The sequence below is a fragment of the Callithrix jacchus genome, chromosome 11 (assembly GCF_049354715.1).
Source record: "Callithrix jacchus isolate 240 chromosome 11, calJac240_pri, whole genome shotgun sequence".
In the NCBI taxonomy this organism is placed as follows: domain Eukaryota; kingdom Metazoa; phylum Chordata; class Mammalia; order Primates; family Cebidae; genus Callithrix; species Callithrix jacchus.
In genome coordinates this window covers 30,943,824-30,961,014 of record NC_133512.1, presented here as the reverse complement: position 1 = coordinate 30,961,014, position 17,191 = coordinate 30,943,824, and the positions used below count along the sequence as shown (strand labels likewise).

The 17,191-nt window shown below is 52.5% G+C and overlaps 3 protein-coding genes and 1 long non-coding RNA gene across 5 annotated transcripts in view; 1 reads left to right on the top strand and 3 right to left on the bottom strand.

Moving 5' to 3' along the window:
• HOXA3 (homeobox A3) overlaps window positions 1-3,724 on the bottom strand; it is a 33,128-nt gene extending 29,404 nt beyond the window's left edge. Inside the window, exon 1 of the mRNA XM_035253565.3 lies at window positions 3,591-3,724. The gene's annotated coding sequence lies outside the window, so the exon portion shown is untranslated. The remainder of the gene's footprint in view (window positions 1-3,590) is intronic.
• Window positions 1-7,203, bottom strand: part of HOXA5 (homeobox A5) — a 30,038-nt gene extending 22,835 nt beyond the window's left edge. The window contains exons 1-3 of one of the 2 annotated variants that reach the window (XR_013523909.1): window positions 6,568-7,203; window positions 5,280-5,591; window positions 3,591-3,694 (exon numbers count right to left, since the gene is read on the bottom strand). Coding sequence is in view for 1 of the 2 variants with exons in the window: in XM_035253567.3 (XP_035109458.2) it covers window positions 5,341-5,591; window positions 6,568-7,129 (813 nt within the window). In the remaining variant the exon portion in view is untranslated. Of the gene's footprint in view, window positions 1-3,590; window positions 3,695-4,559; window positions 5,592-6,567 lie in introns of those variants that run through there. The other variant, XM_035253567.3, reaches the window with a different exon arrangement.
• Window positions 3,899-17,125, top strand: LOC103794765 (uncharacterized). Its single transcript, XR_622201.5, has 3 exons — window positions 3,899-4,047; window positions 15,174-15,278; window positions 15,865-17,125. It is a non-coding gene; the product is annotated as an uncharacterized LOC103794765 (long non-coding RNA).
• On the bottom strand, window positions 7,980-12,658 carry HOXA6 (homeobox A6). Its single transcript, XM_002751453.7, has 2 exons — window positions 10,786-12,658; window positions 7,980-9,419 (listed from the first exon to the last, which is right to left on the bottom strand). The coding sequence occupies exons 1-2, from the start codon at window positions 11,225-11,227 to the stop codon at window positions 9,160-9,162; spliced, it is 702 nt and encodes a 233-aa protein (XP_002751499.1). The 5' UTR covers window positions 11,228-12,658; the 3' UTR covers window positions 7,980-9,159.
• Window positions 17,126-17,191: the final 66 nt, after the last annotated feature.

Below are 17,191 nucleotides of genomic sequence, written 5' to 3'. Positions count from 1 at the left end.
TTTCCCTTTATTTAAAACTAAAGACGTAGCCTTAATTGTTGGGAGAGCTGGCCCAGGCGGGTGAGTTGACTGTGAACTTGTACTAAAGCGTGCTCTGCTGGTGATTCCTAGGGTGTGCAGATTTATCTTCTCTGCATTTACTTAACCCGGCAGTGAACTGCGGGGGCGTCATTTGTTAGGCGATGACAGACTTCACCTCCAGCAAGGGCTGCTTCACAAAATTGCAATAATTATCTAATAACCTTCATAACAAATATTATTATTGAAAAGACTGGTTTGTGGGGAGGGGACCTGGTAGGAAAAGAACAAATTTATTTGTGAAAAACACCAAACAAAACCTGGGCAGACCTTCAAGTTCTGAGGCTTAGAATGGGATCCCCTCCCCTATGTGGGTGGGAGCTTAGGCTGACCCCCTCAGCCCTGCCTGGGAGCCCCGTTTATAGTTTTGCCATTGACTAGAAGGAAATTCCTCTCAGAAACCAAAGGGATGGAGCCCATAATGCTCTACACTCTCCATGGTGGGCAAGCCATGGACAGACCCCCAGCCAAGGCAGGGGAGAGGCTGAGAAGGGCATCTTTTAAGTTAAAGGGATTGTTTTCCTCCTTAATTTCCCATCTTTTAAGATGTGATTTGCTTTCCGCTCACTAATTATTTGGATATAATACTCTCAGAATCTCAACAAATGAACGGGACTCTGTTTTTGGTAGGAAAATCTGCCTTGCTCTCCAGAGCCGCCAACAATAAAGCAGGGGAAAGAGCAGGAGAAAAGGAATCCTGGCATAATGTTGTGAAATTAGACCATGGAAATCCTAACAAACCCGTAAGTAGTGTGACCAGAAGCTTCCTGTTGTATTTATAGTTCAGGAATATTGTCTCTTCAGCTTGTGGAAACAAATGAGCCCCTGCACATTGCTGCCAAGGAGAAGCACAGACACACTTCTGCCACTGGCCGAGGCTGGATGTCTTCATAAAGCCCTCAGTGACAGAAATATTTTTTCTTGGTAAGTTCCTCTGCAAGAACAACCCAAAAGAATCCACAAAAGAAATAACTTATCTACAGAATGAGTAGAAAACCAGCCATCCTCTTTATTATGCTTCCTGTGAAAATAGGAAGAAAGAAAAAAAACCCTCCAATAATACATAGGTCTGACTGCATGCTGTATTTTTGAAAAGTCATTTAATTCCATGTGGCCATGTGGGTTGTCCTGCTCCTTTAAATTCTACTTAAGTTTTGTGAAGATTAAAACAGACAGAAATAAGCAAGCTGACAATATTTACAGCCTGTAATTTTTCTCATTCCTTGGAAACATTCTCTATGTTATGTGGTGCTGGATATGACTTCAACAGACTTTCTGCTCATTCCCACACCCCAAGGTGGAATATAGCCATGAAGGTAGTGTGGACACTTTCTGTGTGAGTTACTCCAACTAAACTGTCAGAATCTGTCACTCTCTCTCTCTCTCTCTCTCTTTTTTGCTTCTAATTTCACTCACCAAGAAATCACTCAAGCAAGATCACCAAATGAGTAACTAAAATTGAACCATAACCCAATATTTTCCAATAAGGAGCCAAAAATTCAGAGCAGCAAAACAAAGAATCCAGTATTCTCACCGACACATAACATTATAAAAGAGAGCTCATACCCATGTAGAGTTTATATTCTTGTTCCCACTAAGATGTGGACACCTCTTCTTGACTGCTGAAATACCAATGTCCACTTTAATAGATTACACACAATTACTTCAGGATTTTTTACCTTGCCACAATTCATGAGAAGTAGGGCTTGTGGGAGGGTTTCGATTTTTAAAAAAAAAAAAAAACTTTCTAGGTTTTGCTTTCTGGACCTCTGACTTTGGGGACATCTGTTGGACTTACGTTGAGTGTAGGTGGCCTCTGCACAAGAAACTTTATTGAAATTTCAAATCTACACTTTCAGTGTTTTCACTTTAAGCACTTAATAGGTATCTTTACCAATTAATACTTGCCAAAAACTGCCCAGCTCTTAAGGAGAAAAGCAGATCCTATTTTTTGTTTCATTTCTGAATGCAGTAGAATTTGGCTTAATTCCTAAAACAGGATTGGGGGAAATATACTGAGTCCCTTGTGGGTACCCATCCAGAAAAAGATCCCAGGACAGGCCACACAGTCCCCAACTACTGGGCTTGGGTTTTGCCATTGAAGAATATGGAGGATTGGAGCCAGAAGGGGTGACTGGGGCCAATATGGAACTGTACCCAGGATAAACTTATTTCACCTTACTTCACGCATTGGTGCAATTGTGGAGACTGTTCTGGAAATCATAGATTATGTAAATTTCCTGGGATCAAACGGAAAGAGCAGCTAACAAAAGAAAGGCGGAAATCTCCTACTGACAAAGGACCAATTTCTTCCCTAAACTACCGTTTATGATGTGTCAGGAAAAACAACCTAATGGCTCTGGGGATTTTTAAGTTGGGCATTGAAAACACCTCAATTTCCCCCCAAACTTTAGAGCACAGTTTGGAATAGAGAATTCGCCTGTATGTTGAGGGGGAGTGAATTGCTCCAATCTTCAGTATCATCTAGGGGGCCGCCTAAGTTGCCTTTTGAGGGTTCTGTGCGTAGATGTTTTAATTCTACAAAGAAGGAGAGGAAAAGGAAAGAAGAGAGGGAGAAGAAAGGCAAGGCGGAAGAAAAGAAAGCGCTTTAACCCCTTTCAATTAGCCTGAGGATTCAAAGACTAAAGTTAAATCCGGCCATAAAGTTTATTGCTTGAGACTCACAGGCAGGTGACAACAGTCCCACCGAAATAAAAAGAACGTGCAGGCAAAAAGGGTTCAGGGCCTGGTCCCGGGTGCGGGGGAGGAGGTGCTGAGCACCCCCCACCAGGGTGGGGACCCTTGGTCCCCAGGGTCCGGTGGGCGCCAGCAGCCCAAGCTCCACCTCGCAACCCAGGGGCCCAGCCTGAAGGTACAGCCTCCGCCTTGCCGGCCTCTGCCACACTTCGGCTCTCGCGAGCCAGGCTGAAACCCCGAAGGCCGCCGCCTTAGTTCAGCCCTGCTAAAGACCCCGGCCCCGAAGACATATTGCCACAGCCCCGAAAGGAATCCCGCCAGAGTCCTCCTCGGCCCTGCCCGGGCCTTTCTTTCAAACTCCTGAGCGCAGCGCGGCCCTCGGCGCCCGCGGCCGGCGCTCCACTGTCTCCCAGCCCCCACCTCAAGGCTCCGTGACCCCCAGAAGCCGGCCCGGCCAGCCCAGCAATTGAGCGGAGGGCTGGGGCTGCGGCCCTGCCCGGTCCCCCCACACAGGCCCATTCGCACACAAAAATCATCTTTTTGCACGCCGGCGGGAGCAGCGGAAGTCATTAACATCCGCGGTTGTGCAGCAATTAAAGTTAGGCCCAAGGATGCGGCGCGGTCACAGGCGCTGCTCACCCTCCTGCCTCCGCAGAGCTGGCTCCTGGCGCTGCTCTCTTGGGCAGGGGGAAAGTTTGCTCTGCCTTTTCGAATTCAGAGGCAGCATCAGAGTTATTGAACCAGAGAGAAAGAGAGCAAGGAAGAAACTTTCCAAAGTACAAATAAACTTGAAAGCGCTCAAAAGGCGAGCTTACCTTAACTCGGAGGGAGCCATTTTTCAGAGAGTTTTGAGAACTTGTGGTTTGGACACTTCTGGACCTAAAATTGACAGTTTGAATGGCCAGGCAGCACACGTAGCCTGCAAAAGAGTCAAATGGAGTCCAGCGTTAGTGAGATTATATGTTATGTGGTATATAATGTTGGATGTCAACTCCCCAAAACCATAAAACTTACTTTAATGGCCCCACGTGACGTTTTATAGCCAGTGAGCCGATCTGTCTGTGCTATGGATGATTTTACGATCTAATTCATAGACAAAACCCTATTCATTTGGCACCCAAATGTCATATAGCCGGAACTGGGGCTTATAAAGTTTACTGTTTTATAACTTTTAAAAGGAAAGACGGCATCAGTGTAAGCAGTCGGTAAATGTGCAAATCTCTAGTTGCGCTTTAGCTGCTCTGAGGAGTTTCCCAATCGAGCTAGGATGGGGTAAGTACCTTCCATTTGTAGCAAATTAATTGTAGCAAAAGAAGCCAACTGGGTCCAGGGTGAAGAGTGGGGAAGGGGTGCTGGGACGGGTTAAGGGCAGAGGGTTTGGGGACCACAGCCAGGCAGAGCAGCGTCTCCAGCAAGTGGAGGCCTAGGACAGCCTTAGGAAAGAGGCAGGGTCTGTGTGGCCCGAGGGCAGCTAACAAAGCCCTGGGCTTTTCCTCCTTCTTTCTCACTCTGTCTCTCTGTTTTGTACCCAGCAAGTTAACTTGGTTTCCTCAGAGATGGTCAGGGTGGCCTCGGGCTTTGGAACCGCCTGCAGCTTTTCCCACCTTCTGCCCTGAACTTTGTGATGGGTCAGAGTTAGGAAGGCGATGGGCCAGTGTTGGTCTGAGGTCTCCCTGCACAGGTCATCTGCTCAGGTAGCCTCAGACCTACGGGCTTCCAGGACTGAACAGACAGACAGAAAAGCAGACAGAGCCACTCACTATTTGGCACAAACCAGACCAAGAGAACTTACAATAGAAAGTTTATTTTTTGTTCCAGTCAGTATTTTTTCCTTAAAAACAAATACCAAAAAACAAAACAAAACAAAAAGCTGATCACAGTTTGCTTAAAACAGCCAGACTTGGACAATATTTGTAACTTTGTTCACAAAAACATACATCACTGAAGCTGCGCTTATAAGAGCCACTTCCAGAGTTCGTGCAAAGGGTCCTACAAAGGCACGCAGGGACACACCGCTTGGAGTCACAGTTTTCGTCACAGTCACTAGTCACTACATGTTGAACAAGTCGTGTCTCATCAAGTCACCTCTACAACAGCATTAATTACACAAGGAATATAGGTAGTTTGAATAAAAATATCTTTAACAGCTTGGAGCTATTGAGACAGGAACACTTCCACGCACATGCACAGTTAAACAACTTGAGTGCAACACACAACATTGGCACTAAACGAGATTGAAGGGGGAATTTTTGTGTGTTTTTTTCTCTTTTTTTTTTGTTATAGTTACTTCAAGTAACACAGCTTGCTTCATATAAATAAGTTAAAACATCTATTTTTTTTTTTTTCAAGACAAAGCCATTCAGGACAAAGAGATGAACAGAAAGCAGATCTACTTATACAGGCGCTATAATGGCAATAAACAGGCTCATGATTAAAAGATGAATTAGGGCAACGAGAACAGGGCTTCTTCACAGAAGGAACACAAGGGAGTTTCAGAAAGTCACCTTTGTACTGACACTATGCGGGATCCGCTAATACTGCTCAGTACTTTAAACGCTCAGATATTCAGGGGCGGAAGGCCCCTCCTGCCGCGGCCATGCTCATGCTTTTCAGCTTATTATCTTTTTTCCACTTCATTCTCCGGTTTTGGAACCAGATTTTAATTTGTCTCTCGGAGAGGCAAAGAGCATGTGCTATTTCAATCCTTCTTCGGCGGGTCAGGTAGCGGTTGAAGTGGAACTCCTTCTCTAGCTCCAGGGTCTGGTAGCGCGTGTAGGCCGTCCGGGCCCTTTTGCCTTCCGGGCCGCCTATGTTGTCTGCAACAGAAAAGTCAGCGGTTTAGCCACCAACTCCTCACCCCCTGGCTTCCAAAGTCCGCCAGGGGGACAAGCTTGCGTCCTGAATAGGGAACCCAGGCGAAAGGCTCAACAAGTTCTCCATACCAGCCCGCACACCCCTCCCGAATTTCCTTCCCTCTTCCTTTCTAGAGAGAAAACAATACAATTTGGACCCTGGGAACAATCCGCCCATCTGAGGCTGGGGCCATGTCCGGAGGACTCCGGCTTTCCCTGGCCTCACTCCTGCCCTCTCCACCCTGCCCCGGGCGCCCCGACTGGGAGGCACAGCTCTCCCAGGCTGCCCACCGCTCCGAAGCCCAGGAAGCACGACCCTTTCCTGAGCGCCCAAGTGGCCTTCGGGTCACCCTCCCTCAAAGTTCCAGTCCCTCAAGCCGCCTCCAGTTTACAGCCTGCAGGCTTGGGGCGCCTGCTTTCTTTTTCTTCCCTTTCCTTCTCTCTCCCTACTGCCCCCAAACTTCAGAATCCTGCCGGCTCTCGCCTCGATTTTTCCCCCCAAGCCCCTTTTCCGGGGCTCTAATTAGTAACGCTGTTTCCCCAGCGTAGCCCCCTTCATAAATCATCCGCCCTGACAAGCCCGATTCACGGCTCCTACTGCCATCCTCTACCTCTCTGTGCCTTGCTCGGCTGGCCTGACCCAGGAGCGCGTTCCACAGCGTGGGGTTCAGAGGGTTTTTTTTTTTTTTCTTCCTTCCCCTTTCAGTGCCTAAACTGGCCCAGCCAGCGCCCGATTCCCCCATTATTTATGAGCGCGGAGTGTTTGCAAGGAAGAGGAGGAAGGAGGAAGGCAGGAGAAGGAGAATGGCAAAGAGAGGCTCCGCAGGGCTGGGAGAAATGAGACCAGAAGAGAGACTGGGAGAGGGTGGCAGAGGAAAGAGAGGGGATCGAGAGCCGCGTCCCCCACGGTAGCGTGGATTTAGAAAAAGGCTGGCTTTACCATGACTTATGTGCAGCTTGCGCATCCAGGGGTAGATCTGGGGTTGGGCGGGCGGCGCCGGGCTCGGCTCGCTCTGCGCACTCGCCTGCTCGCTGCTGGCAGGGGCGTCCTCCTCTGCTCCGGACGCCGTGCCAACCCCCTCTCTGCTGCTGATGTGGGTGCTGCCGGCGTTGGCCGAGGCGCCGCTGGAGTTGCCCAGGGAGTTTTTCCCGCCGTGGTGGCTGTCGCCGCCGGGCGAGGGGGCCACGGCGGAGCAGGGCAGCGGGTCAGGCGGAGGCGAGTGCGTGGACGTGGCCGGCTGGCTGTACCTGGGCTCGGCGGGCGCCGCGCTGGCGCCGGCCGCGTAGCTGCGGGCGCGCTCTCCGGAGCCAAAGTGGCCGGACCCCGAGCGGCCGACGCTGAGATCCATGCCATTGTAGCCGTAGCCGTACCTGCCGGAGTGCATGCTCGCCGAGTCCCTGAATTGCTCGCTCACGGAACTATGATCTCCATAATTATGCAACTGGTAGTCCGGGCCATTTGGATAGCGACCGCAAAATGAGTTTACAAAATAAGAGCTCATTTGTTTTTTGATATGTGTGCTTGATTTGTGGCTCGCGGTCGTTTGTGCGTCTATAGCACCCTTGCACAATTTATGATGAATTATGGAAATGACTGGGACATGTACTTGGTTCCCTCCTACGTAGGCACCCAAATATGGGGTACGACTTCGAATCACGTGCTTTTGTTGTCCAGTCGTAAATCCTGCCTGATGACCTCTAGAGGTAAACTCGTGCACTAATGGGGGAGTTGGGTGGAGGCGAGAGGGTTGGCGCGCGTGCCCCGGGCGCGTGCCCGCTGCTCGTTGCCGCCGTTCAGTCGGACTCGAGCGCCACCCGCTGGAGTCAGGGCGCATCGCCCCGCTTCCGACCCGGGGTTGCAAGGGCTGGGGTCGAATTGAGGTTACAGCCCATTATGGCAAAATTATTGCATTTCCCTCGCAGTTCCATTAGGATGTACCAATTGTTAGGCCGTCAGCTGCCGATCGCGCGCCGGGCGAGGATACAGAGGATTGGGGGGAGGTGGTGACCTGCATTTTATTTACAACAACTTTATTTCCCCCGTTTTGCAGCCCCTCTTATTTTTGTGTCGAGGTTGGGGTCGACTCTGCCCGTCCTGCCGGCAGCTCTGAATTTTGAAAATACAGATACCACCTTTGGGGAAGGGGGAAAGCCATTTAGCCAATTGGAGAAATAAATCCTGCCCGCAGCAGCAGCAGCAGCAGCAGCTACAATTACGGCTCTGTTTTTGCTAGCGCATGAGGGACAGTGTCCCTGCCGCTCTTAAATGACAGGCGTCTATTAAAGATAGCTTTTGTGTAGTGTTTCTCCAAAGCGAGGTCAAATTCCATACAATTTTATAACCGTAGTTGATTTTTCTTTCGTGTGAGTATGGTTTTCATGTCATTAGTTTGCTATTTGATTTGCTTACGTATCCAGCTTGGAAAGCCTTCATCACAGGGTCTGGTTCCTCGAGCCAGCCGGGCCCCAAGTTGGAGGGTTCTCGTTGAACTCAGCGAGTGGGCCCAGGCTCCTTGCAGCCACAGAGGCTGCTTAGGGTCTGAGGATCCGCGGGCCGGGTTACTGGGGTCTTGCTTAGACCTCCAGGAGTGAAATGAGGGCGATAATGGAAGCATTTCGTGGCAGTGCCTAGTATCTCCGTAGTTATTTTCCAGGGCTCCGAAAGACGCAAGTAAATCACAAATACAGCTGAGAGGCAAGCGGAGTCTCCCCGCTGGAGGCCCGGTGTTGCAGGCGCCCCTGGTACCTCTGGAAGCCAGGACTCTGGAGGCTCCCATGGCCCCGGGCCCCTCGTTGGGTCTGAACGCTGCTGTGGTGGCCACGCGGGCGCTATCCGAGGGAGGGAGCGGGAATCCGGAGCCGGGAGCCTGAGGGAGCCCAGACGGTCCCCGGACTGTACTGTTCCACTCGCGCCCAGGTTAGCTCGCCTCGTCTGGGGCAGCTTCTCTTCCACTGACGGTTGCGCAAGCAGGGCCGAGAGACTGGGCTCTGTTGGGGCCCCCTTTGTTCCTCCAGCTTCCTGTTCTGGGAGGCGCCCTGGGAGGCCGAGACAACGCCAGGACCCAGCACTTAGACCCCCTCTTTCCACCGGCCAGAGATGATTTGATGATGCCCTTCGGGACCTCCTGGCGAGGGACCTAGGCAGAGACGCCCAGACAAGAAACGGGACTCGGCCCAGGGCTCTTTCCTCCCTAGTAGCCCCGTGTCCCTAGGTCGGGGAGCGCAGAGGCACTAGCACAGGAGCCCCGGACGCATTCAGGGCGCACCCCGGAGCTCCGGCTCGGGTTTGGGCAGCCTTGTGGAGCGGGACTGTGTGTGTGCAGTGCGCCCCGCTCCACCGCTGGTATTGGCTGTGTGTGAGGTTTTGTTTTGTAAGAAATAAATGCACAGACGCTTGCAAAGCTGCGGGCTCCCCTGAAGCTGCAGAAGCCCCCAGATGGGAGCAGGCGGAGAGAAAAGTTGGGGAGCAGGCGAGGGAAAGAGGGCAAAGCCGAAGGAGGTTGCAGCGCTGGCCTGGTCCCTGCCCAGGGGTCTACTGCCCCGCCTTTGCCTCTGAGTCCTCCCCGCTGGGCTGCGTAGAATTGATGAGCTTATTTTCCTTTTTCCACTTCATGCGGCGGTTCTGGAACCAGATCTTGATCTGGCGCTCGGTGAGGCAGAGCGCATTGGCGATCTCGATGCGGCGGCGCCGCGTCAGGTAGCGGTTGAAGTGGAACTCCTTCTCCAGCTCCAGCGTCTGGTAGCGCGTGTAGGTCTGGCGGCCTCGGCGACCATGGCTCCCGTACACAGCACCTGCGGGCAGAAATGGCCGGGCGCCGGTAAGCCAGGGTCTGGACAACCGACCCAGTCAGCCCAGTGCCTCCCACAAGGGGCCTCCTGCCTGGAAACCACCCCGCGTCCATTCCAGCCTCTCCCACTATATCTGGGGCCCAAAGCAGACTGGGTGGGAGATAATTTCACACCAAGCGAGAGGTTTTCCACCTAAAACGACTTGAGGTTGGACTTTATTGTTTTTGAAAACTCTGCCTCATAGGAAAACCATTATAAGCAAAATAGAATGGGAATTCTTAATTTGGGACACCCAAGTCGTGTTTTTGTGAGGATGCAGGGTGTGTGTGTGGGTGTGTCTGGGGGTGGGTGGTGTGGAACCCTGTAAGTAGTGTACATACTCTGAATTCATAGTGGTCTCTCAGGATGCTACTGTGACCAGCCATGTCAGAACTCAACACATTTTTTGGAAAGTTAAAAATGGTCAGCCCTCTCAAATCTTTACACATTCTCCCAAATTATATGACCCTTCTGAGAAATGCAAAAATCCGCCAGGGATAAAGTGGATTTTAACGCAAAACATTGTAATTTTAACAATCTGCGTTAGGCTCTGTCATAGGGAATTCCTAGGAGTCTTTGGGATTTCCTGTGAAGTCTTTGGAAACCAGAGTCTAAGAGATGGAGCTATAGGTAGTCTAGGATTTCGGGCAATGTAGGATTATGTGACTGTCTGATCTGGTGTCAAAGATGCCCAAGGGTGGTGGGGGTCCCTCCAATACAGGTGTATGAAGCTCAGGCATGGGCTCAGAAGAAGGCAGAACTTGGCTAAGAGTGAGCAGTTGAGTGGAAGAGGGAGGAGGGAGGAGGGTGGAGAGAGAGAAAAAATCCTGAGTCTGGGGCTGTGGCCTTCCAAGGCTTTGGGGAGACAGTGGAAGAGGCCAAATGGCCATCTCTCTTTGTATGTGTTTCTGAGGGGCTAAAAGGAGAGGGGATTGGGAAGCAAAGGGTATTTATTTATCAGTGATGCGGTGCAGAAGGCCCTCTGGCTTGGGAAGCTGAGCAGGGTACCTAGGATGCATGAACAAGGCGGTCGATCCCACCAGCCTCCCTCTCTCTTCAGGCTGTCCCTGTCATTGGTCTCACATTTGTGGCAGTGTCCCCATCCTCCCCTAAGGTGTCACCTTACATGGACACTGGGGCCCTTCCCTTCCTTTGCCATGGCCTGATTGCCCCATTGGGAACAGATTTTTTTCTTCTCTTTTAAGAAGCTGAAGAAACTTTGCTGGTTCTTTTCTCCGTTCTCTCTATTTCTCTTTCTACTCTGTTTCCTCCTTCTTTCTTTTCCTGCCTCCTTTCCCCTCTCCCTCCACTGTCTTGGGACGTGCCTTACCCGCGCAGGAGTTCATCCGCTGCATCCAAGGGTAAACCGGGCTCGTGTACTTCCGGTCGGTGCCTTCGTCATGGAGTGCTTTGCCCTGCCCGCTGCTGCTGTCGGGTTTGTACTGCTGCTCGGGAGAAAAGTGCAGGTAGTCCCCGGGGCCCCTCTGCTTGCCACTGCCCGAGGGCGAGGCGCCACTGAGGTCCTTATCAGAATAGAAACACGAGGCCCCGTACTCGTAGGACGCCCGGTTGCAGGCCAGGACCGAGTTGGACTGTTGGTAGAAACAAGGTGAGGGGTACGTCTTGTCCGGGAGGCTGGACGCCCCATAAGAGGCCGGGAAGGGCCTCAGAGCGTCATAGCCGGCCTGGTAGAGGGGCAGCTGGCCCAAGAAGGAGTCCTGGCCGCTGGGCAGGCTCCCGGGGAAAGTGGGATTCACAAAATAGGAACTCATTTGCGCGCCCCTCTGCAGGACTGTGATTTGTTGTGTATTAGTACATCTGGCTATAACTATTAGTAGTCATCGAACTGGTTTGTTTCTGGATGGCCGAACGCCAAAAGCGACAGCAGCAAATCGCACCAGCTGACGCGGCAGCGGCCAATGGGAGCGAGCGCCGGAGCCCGCTCCCCGGGGACCGCGGCGACCGAGGCAGCAAAGTTACAAACAGCCCCCAGCCCGCCCGCCCGCCGCCCGCCCAGCAGATTAATGGGCGCTCTTAGCCTGCCGGCCCTGCTGTCTTCCCGAACGCCAGTGGCGGGCACGGCCGGTTCAGGGGCGAAGAGATCAGGCCAGAGTAGGGACACTAGCGCTGGGGCCGCCGCAAAGGCCCCACCAGGCTCCCTTCTTCCTCCTCCCCTTTTTGCTTTATTGAATTTTGCAGGTTACCCGCCCCTCCTCCTCCAAACAGGAAACCTGAAGGTCCCGCGCCAGGAGGGGCGGTGACAAAGGTGGCTTAGCTCCCGGACGGCGGGCACTCCAGGCACAGCCCCGAATCGCCCCTCCCCTAGCGCTCCCCTATTAGTGGGTGCGAGTTCTTAAGCTAGAGCCGGGGCTCTGAAAAACCAGGCCTGAACTCCCTGCGCTTCACTCCTGCGCCTTAGGAATCGGTGAACTCCCTTAGTGTCTCCTTCTCCACTCTCACCAGGGACCTGGGCCTCGCAGGCCAGAGCTGAAGGCTCACCTCGAGCTGACCAGGACTCAGCCAAACGTAGGTTCTTCCCACCCATTCCCTTCTCCACATACACATCTTGGTTGAGTCCCAAAGGGCTCAATAACCCGAGCCTGCCTGGTCTCAAAGCAGCCCTTCCAGCTGGGCGTCCCCATCCCACCTTTGAACCCAGGAAATTGAGAGGCCAGAAACCACTCGTTTCCACAAGAAAGAATCGAAAGAGCAGCAGCCGGCCATGAGACTGGGCTCCTAAGCCAGCCGAGGTACCTGCTCCCTACCCAGCGCCTGGGGACTCGGCATCCGCGGGGAGAACCGCTCAGAGCTGAGGCAGATAAAAATCCAGGTGTGAATCTCTCCGTCCTCATTCCAGAGGCGCAGGAGGCGCAGGGTCCCTGGACAACCTGGGCACAGAAGGCAGCTCTGCGGGGCCCAAGGCCGCGGGGATAATTGATGAGCTCGGTTTCCGGGGCGCCCGACAGCCGGCACTGTCCTAGGGCCGCCCTCTTTACTGCCCTTCCTGGGACCGCGGAGGGCAGTCCCAGGAAGGGCAGTGGCTCCAGAACCGGGAAAGGGCAGGCCGCCCTGCAGTGGCTCCAGAACCGGGAATGTTGTCTCACTGGCTCCAGAAATCCTGAATTGCTTTCACTGTTGTCCCAGGCCTGGCTGTCCCCAGACAGGACAGGAAAAGCCTGTCCTGGGCTGCTCACTCTTGCCTTAGAGGTGTGCCTTCGAGATAGTTGACTTTTACAGCACATGGATCAATCTCGTTTCGTAAAATGTGATAGCAGCCCAATGGCATTTTTACAACTGTGTTTGTTGGGCTTGTAAAACCCCTTGAATTAGCTTTAAAATCCCCAATTCCGTGGAGGTTGAAAAAAGACTACGTGATTTGGATGGCTTTCTGGAGATTGTTTACAAGATCTGTAAAACCCTGGCCGGAGTAGGCTCTCTGAGTTCAGAACTTAGTGGGGAGGGGGCAACTGGCAGTGTTCCGGTAGGAATCTTGTAATGACTTAGTCTTCCTTGCTTTTTGATTCTTTTGGTGAGCTCTCCTCCCCAAAGGGAAAAAAATGGAAAAGGACTGGCCTAAGGTCGACCTCCACAGAGCCCAAGAGGCACTCCTGGAAGGCGGCTACTAGCCCCGCAGTGGGGGCAACACTGGAAGCCGTGTGCCTGTTCCCCAGTCGGTCCAGCCTGGAAAGGGTTTCCTGTGCAGATAAAGAAGGGCCTCGAATGAGAGGATGGAATTGGGCGGATAGAATTGGACATTTCCCACAGATTACTTCAGGGAAATAATTCAATAGGTGAAAATGAAAACTCGAGTCAAAAAATTAAAAGGGACTTTAAAAAATAGCTGTTTGAAGAAAATCATGTTTGTGTTATTTTTCTTAAACAAAATCATCAGACAACAGTGATTTTAAGCAAGTTATTATTTAAGATGGAAAACAACTGTTTTGGAGATGTCAGTCAATGTTTACATTTATGGTTTCCTTTGCATTCCTCCGTGTCCCACACAGTGTTGGGGTCGGTGCCAATTTACTATGATTATTATTTGTCATGCCTTGACCAGGATTCTCGATCTAATCATTGTTCCAACTAACAAGAGAATTTAATTCCTCAGCTAAGAGCCAGAAAACATATTTCTAGCTTCTGTAGGCACTAAGATGGAAAAATATACATTACATTGGAACCTTTACATGTTAGTCAAGGTTAGTGCATATCATGTTGGCAGCTGACCAATTTATTTTTCCAATCGGATATGCACACATAGGGGTGCTCATATATATATATATATATATATATATATATATATATATAGAGAGAGAGAGAGAGAGAGAGAGAGAGAGAGAGAGACATTCCAGCAAGAATAGGAACCCCACACTTTCCAGAGACCCTCTCCTGCAATGGTGAGAATGGCCACCCAGGGCTCTCTCTTCTCAGCCAAAGCCACGCAGAAAGCGACTTACCTTTCAGTTTCTCTCCAAGGAGGGGTAGGATGGCGAGCTGGGCCCCACTGTCTGCCCTTGCCCTGGTTGCCCATTGAACAGCTCCACCTCCGCCAGCCTGGAAGGTGGCCTGGGATTATGTAGGTGTAGGACCTTGAAGGCCACCTCAGTCCAGCCAGATCGCTAGCCAGGCCACAGCCCACAGCGCACAGGTGCTCTGCTCTTCACAGGCCCTTGCCTGGAGCCAAAGCCGGCCTTCTTTGCCATAGCCAATCCTCCTCAGGGCAGCCAGGCCCACAGGCCTCAGGACTACAGGTAGCCTCTCCGATTTCACAGTCCCAAAGCCAGAGTGTTCCCTAAACCAGCGTGAGCCCCCAGGGCGCCTTGGGACGCGCAGTTTGAACAGAAGCAGCCGTGACGTGCCAGGCGGCCTGTGCAACCAGTCTCCATGGTGCTGGAGTGGGGGTGGGGGAAGGACCCGGTCTATACCAGCGTCCAGCTCCGGTCAGAGGTGGCCGAGGCAGGGAGATTTCCCAGCCAAATAGGCTCTGGGTGATCGCTCCCCAGGTCCCCTTTCGTCCCCCTCTCCCCTGCTTGCTGGAAATCTCTGAGGGGCCCTTACAGCAGTCGCGCCAGGCTGTTAAGAGGCGGGCTGCGGCTGGCGCCGGTCCCGGCGACGGCCACAGCGTGGCAGCAGCGAGCGCCAGCGCGGTTGCAATAAATAATCGGCCCGCGGCAGCCGCAGTCAGGAAGCCAGAGGCCCTAGGATGCAAATACGCCGCTTTATCCGCCCCGAACGCACCCAGAGCACTGGGGAACATCCCAAACATCCACAGCCCCCTCCTATTTATCTAATGCATACCAAGATACTGTCTCAAGATGGTGAAACAACAACCCAAACCAAAAACAAACAAAAAACCTCGGGCTCCTTTCTTGTCTCTGTCCGGGGAGTTCCCGGGGCAAATCTGGTCTGATGCGCACCTAGGCCGAGCTACAGTTCGAGTCACCGCGCTAAGCAAAGCCACCGCCAGCAGCACCCTCCGCGCTTCCTCCCCGGCAGCTCCACAGTCCTCTCTCCGCTCGCGGGAGGTGGGGATTGCGGTCGCCAGTCCGTTGAGCCAAGGTGGATGGGGGGGGAGTCCCCCTACCGCCGCGACTCGATTTTCGTCCTTCTTTCAACCTTAGCTGCGGGCCCCTGCCACCCTGGCCAACACCTTAACGTCCTCTGCACCGAAACTTCCCACCAAGTAACACCCAATTAACCCCATCCTCTCCTCCAACACAGAATTCCACCCACGCACCTAGTACCTCTCCCAGCGCTTCAGACACCTCTCATCGAAAAACTGGGCGAAGGGAAGCCGGCAACGAGCGGAGAACTCTGGCTGAATTAGTAAGTTTTTGTCTGTTTTCCCCATTCTATCTTTCTCTCTGAAACCACTTCCCACGGAATAGAAAGTACTGTGATGCTGCTAATAAAATGCCAGGGGATTAATGCACTTTGCCCTCACCTCTTCCCACCTTCCCAGGTCGAGAATGGTCTCTTGTTAGAGAATCCAACAAAACCAAATTGGGCCATGAATGGAAACAAAATCCAAACCCAAGGGGCTAGCGGGGAACACAAAGTGCAGGCCGCTTCATTTTGGGCTTCACGGGGTCGCTGGGGGTGGGGGGAGAAGACCCAAGGGCTGCTGCCCTGTGCCTGGGCACTGTGCCACGGAGGGCCGAGGGAAGGCGGGCACTTACTGCCAAGGCGAGCCAAGGAGGGGAGAGAAAGGGAGTGTGTGTGTGTGTGTGTGTGTGTGTGTGTCGTGTTTGGGCTGTAGTGTATGATGGGGTGAGTGTGAATGGGTGAATACGGGTGAGGGGGAGTATGCCCCTCTTAAAGCCTCCCTGGGTACCCTCTTCCACCGCTGCCGGTGCCGGCTGTCACCTCACCACCTTTGCTCCTATCTCCTCCCCACATGTCTCACCTTCAGATGGCGGCTCCCAGAAGCTCCTGCCCCTCTGACAGCTGTCGCTTGGGCAGCCCGAGAGACGAATTGTCCTCCTTCCTGGTGCCAGAGGACGCAGGAAATTAGCCAGGTTGTGAGTTGCAAAGCTGCCGCCAAGGCGCCGGGAACTGGGCACGCCCCACCTCCAGCGGGAGCCACCAGGCCTGCTTTGGCCTGGGCTTTCCCTCGCTCGCCATTGCCGGACAAAGCGCAGCCGAGCCGGGCTGGAGGACCGAGCTCCGAAGCAGGCAGGATGGAGCGGAGCAAAAGAATGCGGCTCTATTCTCGCAAGGGAAATTATAAAAAAGTTCATGTTCACGGTTCCCATCCACATGACCGACAGCGGCCAATGGAAGGGCCGAACAACTCATAAAGTTGTATTGCAAAGTTGTAAATTTTCATAAACAACAACGGATTTATGACCCTTTCCCCATCACTGAGAGGAGGCAGCTCTTACACCGGCGCCATCTTACCACTGAGGCCGCCCCGACTAGGGGCTTCAGGTTTTATAGATCCTTTTGGGCCCGGTTTTATTAAAAGAGCCCTAAGAAGCGGGCCCAACCCAGGCAGGAGACTGGAGACGAGGTCTTACCGGCAGAACACAGGATGCTCTGAGCTGCCACCACAACCCCTCGCCCGCCTCTCGCCTCTTCCCCGTACCCAGACGCCCCTGCCCCTGCCCTGGCAGTGCAACCCAGCGGGAGTCTGCGGTCCTAGCCCCTCCCCGCGCCACCTACTGCAGTGTGGGACCGTGGGGCGCCCTCGCCTCGGCTGCAGGCGGGGTGGGGGCCTTAAAATCCGATTTCCTAGCCTGGAGCTGGGTTCAGCGCGCCTGCAAAATCCGGAATCAGTCGCCGGGTAAAGCCCCTTTCCAAACCCACTTGGCAGTCTTAGAGGAAAGGGTGGATTTGAAATTTCCTCGTGGAATTTATGAAGGTTTTTAGGGAAGTTCATAGAATATAACCTATCTACCGAAGATTCCGTTTTCAAGGAATCTAAAAGATGTTAGCGCACACACAAAAACCAGACAAACATCTCTACACGGAGAAAGGCACATACACAATTATGCACTCAGGGAAGGGCATACGCTCTATTGTGGGCACAGAATGGCATGCAATTATGGACACACAGAAACACATGCACCCAATTATGGACATTAAAATATACGCAATCGTGGAATTAGGAAAAAATACACAGATACATACACAAAAAATAAGCACATACTCATACAAATACACATATAAAATACATAAAAAGAAGACATGACACCAATACATGGGCACCCAACACTTGCACCGTCACAAGGACAGCC

Coding starts and splice junctions, on each gene's coding strand:
- HOXA6 (XM_002751453.7), bottom strand. CDS start 11,227: ATGAGTTCCTATTTTGTGAATCCCACTTTCCCCGGGAGCCTGCCCAGC. Junction 9,420..10,785: donor GCGGATGAACTCCTGCGCGG/GTAAGGCACGTC, acceptor TTCTGCCCGCAG/GTGCTGTGTACGGGAGCCAT.